Source organism: Oncorhynchus clarkii, unplaced genomic scaffold, assembly GCF_045791955.1.
Source record: "Oncorhynchus clarkii lewisi isolate Uvic-CL-2024 unplaced genomic scaffold, UVic_Ocla_1.0 unplaced_contig_11207_pilon_pilon, whole genome shotgun sequence".
Classification (NCBI taxonomy): domain Eukaryota; kingdom Metazoa; phylum Chordata; class Actinopteri; order Salmoniformes; family Salmonidae; genus Oncorhynchus; species Oncorhynchus clarkii.
This window is the reverse complement of record NW_027260304.1, coordinates 6,248-12,473: the sequence shown is the minus strand read 5'-3', so window position 1 is coordinate 12,473 and position 6,226 is coordinate 6,248. Positions and strand designations below refer to the sequence as shown.

The window sequence follows — 6,226 nt, the reverse complement described above, 5'->3', positions numbered from 1 at the left end:
ATTACATTTGACAACTGCTTGTATTCCTTTCCTAGGCTGAGAATGATTACTACACAGTACATCAGATCAAATCATGAGAACGCTTACTCGCCGAGAGTGCAACACTGCAAATGGAAGTGGAGACTGCGGATCCGTACATAACCTGCTCGTCGAACATCTCATTACAAAATCATGGGCATTAATATGGAGTTGGTCCCCCCTTTGCAGCTATAACAGCCTCCACTCTTCTGGGAAGGCTTTCTACTAGATGCTGGAACATTGCTGTGGGGACTTGTTTCCATTCAGCCACAAGAGCATTAGTGAGGTCAGGCACTGATGCTGGGCGATTAGGCCTGGCTCGCAGTCGGCGTTCCAATTCATCCCAAAGGTGTTCGATTGGGTTGAGGTCAGGGCTCTGTGCAGGCCAGTCAAGTTCTTCTACACCGAGCTCAACAAACCATTTCTGTATGGACCTCACTTTGTGCACGGGGGCATTGTCATGCTGAAACAGGAAAGGGCCTTCCCCAAACTGTTGCCACAAAGTAGGAAGCACAGAATCATCTAGAATGTCATTGTATGCTGTATCATTGAGATTTCCCTTCACTGGAAGTAAGGGGCCTAGCCCGAACCATGAAAAACAGCCCCAGACCATTATTCCTCCTCCACCAAACTTTACAGTTGGCACTATGCACTCAGGCAGGTAGCGTTCTCCTGGCATCCGCCAAACCCATATTCGTCCGTCAGACTGCCAGATGGTGAAGCGTGATTCATCACTCCAGAGAACACGTTTCCACTGCTCCAGAGTCCAATGGCGGCGAGCTTTACACCACTCCAGCCGACGCTTGGCATTGCGTATTGTGATCTTAGGCTTGTGTGCAGCTGCGGAGACCCTAGGAGGGGTTGCTGCCTTAGCTGAAGGAGGTGTGGAAACCACAAGGGGAGGCGACGACATCGAGTGTGGAGGCTCAGGCAGCGCAGACTCCCTCGCTAAGGTAGTCATTTCATGGTGCTGGGCCATTGGCTGCTTGGAGCGCTGGCAGAATGGGCACCCTGGTGGGCCCCATGGGGAGGTCCAGGGGGCTTGGGAGGAGCTGTCGCTTTTAGGCAGCCGCGGGTGACACACGCCCTCTCCATCCCATTGTAGCCTTTATCCACATCCTTAAACGCTTCACTCATCCGCCCTAGGGAACACAAACCGTCAGACCATTAGAAATGACAAGAACAAAACACAGCAGCGGCAAGGCAATTCAAAGGAGGGAATCTGAAGAGCAGATGGAGCTTTTATAAAACACCTTGTCGACAATCTTATGCATGCCAGCGTTCCACTTCAGTGAGATGACAATAAATATATTGCCTGTATGAAGGGCCAGGAGTTTTTCGCTATGTATTGTGGTGCACACTAAATTGGAGGTGAGCTACACCCGACTACAGTGGTTGAGAATCAGGAAATATGTGAGGTGAGATTTACAACATGATTAGAAGGAATCCAGTTGACACATCCTTATTCCTTTCCACAAAAAATGTCCTCTCGTCAGAAAATGTCTCTTATCAAGCTGAGATGACAGAATATGCAAACACGGTTTCAGTTCTGTCATGGAAACAGTTTATAGTGTTGACATTAAAAACCGGATCGGCCCCTTTTTTTTCAATTTTTGCCTAAAATGCCTAACTGCCTGTAGCTCAGGACCTGAAGAAAGGAAATGCATATTCTTAATACCATTTGAAGGGAGACACTTTGAAGTTTGTGGAAATGTGAAATGAATGTAGGAGAATATAACACATTAGAAAACCAACTGTTTTTTTTTGCACCATCATCTGTGTAATGCAAGACAAAGGCCACCATTTATTATTCCAGCCCAGGCACATTTAGATTTTGGCAACTAGATGGCAGCAGTGTATGTGCAATGTTTTAGACTGAGCCAATGAACCATTGCATTTTTGTTACATTTTGTGGCAAGACTGCCCAAATGTGCCTAATTGGTTTATTAATAACTAAGTTCATAACGGTGCACTCAAAAAATAGCATGGTATTATTTCACTGTAATAGCTAATGTAAATTGGACAGTGCAGCTAGATTAACAAGAATGTAAGATTTCTGCCAATATCAGATATGTCTATGTCCTGGGAAATGTTCTTGTTACTTACAACTTCATGCTAATCGCATTAGCCTACGTCAGCTCAAAAGTCCCAAGGGGGACCCACCAATCCTGTAGAGGTTTTAAATCTGCTTAGCAAATTCAATTACTGACAGCTGAGACACTAATTACTAAATTAGCAGATAAGGCCTAATTGAAAGAAAATTAAGTAATTGAAAAATGGCTTTGAAACCGGAAGTTCAAACTCTTGTGATACAGTATCTGTAGAAACAGCGCCATGTATCTAGCGACCACAGAAATATGAAACACTTCTTCCGTGCTATAAAATAGAAGGGGTTACGTTACTCAGAAGACTTGAAACCTGTGTAAATATGTGCATCTCACCTTGCATGACAGCTGGCATTGCTACAGAACCACCATGGGGACTCCTCTCCCTGGTCTGGCTCTGGGGCGATCCACTATCCGCCATTGTCGAGGGTGACATCATGGGGACAGAAGACACCGCCATGGGGAGGGGGCTGCCTGTGCCCCCCCGGCCCATCTGGTGGTGCTGGGGGCTTCCCCGTGGAGGGGTGAAATTCTGGGAGGTAGGGGGCATCATCTGAGCCTGAGGTTGTGGAGCGGGAAGAGATGGGTGCTGGGGCTGATGCTGGTAGTAGGGAATCCCGTTGGACACCATGCTGTAGTGCTGAGGTTGCTGCTGCTGCTGGTGCTGCTGAGGGGGTGGCTGTGGAGGCTGCTGCTGGTGATCCTGTGAGGGCGCAATCCCAGGGTGCACCTGGCTCTGGTAGGCCCCGTACACGCTGTGCGAGTTATACCCCATTGCCATGGCTGCGCTGCTCTGCTGTTGCCCCGGGTTAACCCTGTTCCAGTACTGGCCCCCTGTAAGAGTCATGTTTGGGGGTGGCACCACGGGGGGCTGACGGGACCGAGGCATGCCCCCGTTCAGTTGGTACTGTCCGTGACCCTGGAAATGCTGCTGGCTCTGTTGCTGCATCACCCCAGTGGGAGGCTGCTTCTGGTGCATGCCATGCCCAGGAGACAAGCTCATGGCTGGGCTGTATTGTGGCTGTCCTCCCCACAGGTAGTCGTAGCCCATGCTACTCTGGTGGTGGTGGTTGCTCATATGAGGGTATGGGGCTGTTGGAGGTTGGGAGCCAGGCACACTGGACCCAATTACAGTAGTGCTGCCATTCACATTCATTTCACCGTTCATATCTGCAAAGGTGGTTAGGGACAAGAGTAAGAGAAGACAGGTCAGATAATTCATTTTTCAGAGTGTTCAATTCACACATCATGCATCCTGCACAATCATAAATTCTCTAGAAAATTTGAGGTGTGAAGTTACATGAATTAATTGCTTATACACCAAAGACCTGCTCTAGAGTTAGATACCATCTCTTGCTCATTATAAAAGGGGTGAAAAGACTGGGGCAGAGCGATATTCATTTAAATCAGTTATTGATATACACTGAACAACAATGTAAAACGCAACATGCAATAATTTAAACAATTTTACCGAGTTACAGTTCATAGGACATCAGTCAATTAACAAATTCATTAGGGCCTAATCTAGGGATTTCACATGACTGGGCAGAGGCGCAGTAATGGGTGGGCGTGGTCCCACCCACTCGGGAGCCAGGCCCAGCCAATCAGAGTTAGTTTTTCCCTACAAAAGGGCTTTTTTACAGACAGATATACGTTTCAGTTTCATCAGCTGTCCGGGTGGGCTGGTCTCAGAAATCCTGCAGGTAAAGAAGCCGGATGTCTGGGTCCTGGGCTGGCGTGGCTACACATGGTCTGCAGTTGTGAGGCCAGTTGGACATACTGCCAAATTCTCTAAAACGACGTTGGAGGCAGCTTATGGTATAGAAATTAACATTAAATTATCTTGCAACAGCTCTGGTGAACATTCCTGCAGTCAGCATGCCAATTGCTGGCTCCCTCAAAACTTCAGACATCTGTCGCATTGTGTTTTGTTACAAAACTGCACATTTTCGAGTGGCCTTTTATTGTCCCCAGCACAAGGTGCACCTGTGCAATGAACACACTGTTTAACCAGCTTCTTGATATGCCACACCTGGCAGGTAGATTGATTATATTGGACAAGGAGAAATGCTGCCTAACAGGCATGTAAACAAAAATAGTGCACAACATGAGAGAAATACGATTTTAGTGTGTATGGAACATTTCTGGGATATTTTATTACAGCTCATGAAACATGGGACCAACACTTTACATAGTGTTTATATTTTTGTTCACCATAGAAATAGAGGCAGAGTAAACACAGAAAATTAGGTCTGTACTCACTCTTCTCCTGCTGAGGGAAACTCATGGAGGACCCATTAGTATAGACAGAATCCCCTGAGGAGAGTTTCAGTCCTGAGTTAACAGACACAGAGGAGTGGGTGCCATAGTTGAAATAGTTGTTCGCCTCCATCTGAAAAACAGGTAGCAAAGACAACAAGTCATGAAGAAAAACAGTAAATATTTAAGGAAAAAATATTTGATCCTGAACATAAAATAAAATTCACAGAAATTCCCTGCAGCTGTCTCATGGTCTATTCTTACAAGCAGAATACACATGCAATGGATGGTTCCCATTAATAAAATAAGTGAGCAGTATAAACTAAACAACAAATACTATGTGATTTTTTAAAATAAATAAAATAACTAGCTAGAACCATACACTAAAATGTATTGGTTACAATGCAGGCGCTGGCAAGCCTGAAGATTGCTATGAATGATGACACGTCGAGGACGACATCAAACGTTGCACTTCCACAACATGTCGCAGTTAGAGAAGCAGGGATGCTCTGGCCAGCACACTCATGCAATATACGCCACGGGTTGATCCACGTTAAAGCACAGGGAACCCGTTTTGACAGCTGGGGAACGACAATATTTTGGTCTGTTTTCAAGAAATCTGGCTATACATTGAAAAAGGTATATCGTGGTTTTCAACAAGTAGCTACATATTGTACAGAACGTCTGCCTGTTCGTAAACCCAACGTTTAACTGCGTTTGTCAACATCCATCCCACGATAAACGCATAATATTAGCATTAAGAGTTAACTAACACTAGCTAGCTGAAAACATTGGTTTCATTAAGCTATGCTAGCTCACTAGTTCACCACAAATCTTGGCCATATATAACAAAGCGATGGTAATTGCAATTAGAAAACAGACAACTTCAGTAGTTATACATTTATTAGCTAGCTACTTTCAAACAATATAACATTAGCTTTGCTTGTACATCATGAGCATGGCCTTATTTCTATTATAGCATATTGGATGACTGTGGATAGGCTAGGTTGTAGCAACCTCATGATGGGTAAAGGGGAAATAAGAGTATCATGTCCTATCGTTGTTACATTGAATATCTTAACAGCGATAGGATTATGCTACTACATGATACTCTTATTTGCCCAATACCCATCATGAGGTTGCTACAACCTAACCTATGAATTAAAGTTTACACAGGTCGAGAGAAACATTTTGGACAGACAGTGACACATTCAATACCACTTTGCACACTTTTGCCTGCATCTAGCTGATCTAGGGTGTAATCATTAGTCATCATTAGTCTATCAGTTGCAAACGACAATTTCTATTGGACAAATTCAGGTGTTTATCCCTGTGTCGTTCCATTTGCTTCCGTTTAAGAAACGTTTTTCAACAGAACCGGCGGAATGAATACACGCCTGATAATGTGTAAACATAGCCCATAGTAGCCACATTGTATTCCTATGCGCTCTCCTCCTCTCACCTTTTCCCTTCGCTTGTGGACTTCAATGAACAACACTTCAGCTGTACGTGACCAGGCAAAAAAAAAAACATTCCAAGCAAAACCATATATCATAACTGCTACACACAGCCTACATCGTTGTCATCATATTAGCTAAAGTAACATCAGTCAACATAGCTAATAGAACTAATGCATTAGTAAACTCGCTACAATCATGCAGTAACATTACAATATACAGTCAGTGAGCAGTGTAGCACTTACACCGGCGGGCCCTGATGGCAATACATTTGTGAAATCAAAAGCTTACCTTGACTTGGAAGAGTTCCAGTGTTGGATAGTCATAGCCAGCTAGCTAACATAGCATCTCTCTGTTTGAGAAACGTGTTAGAGTAGGCTGAACTAG

General features: G+C 44.7%; 1 protein-coding gene across 1 annotated transcript; it reads right to left on the bottom strand.

Moving 5' to 3' along the window:
• Positions 1 to 975: 975 nt before the first annotated feature.
• Positions 976 to 5,856, bottom strand: LOC139401344 (bromodomain adjacent to zinc finger domain protein 2A-like). The gene is made up of 4 exons (XM_071145659.1): positions 5,845 to 5,856; positions 4,386 to 4,515; positions 2,460 to 3,293; positions 976 to 1,160 (listed from the first exon to the last, which is right to left on the bottom strand). Exons 2-4 carry the CDS (start codon positions 4,513 to 4,515, stop codon positions 976 to 978), a joined length of 1,149 nt encoding a protein of 382 aa, XP_071001760.1. The 5' UTR covers positions 5,845 to 5,856.
• Positions 5,857 to 6,226: the final 370 nt, after the last annotated feature.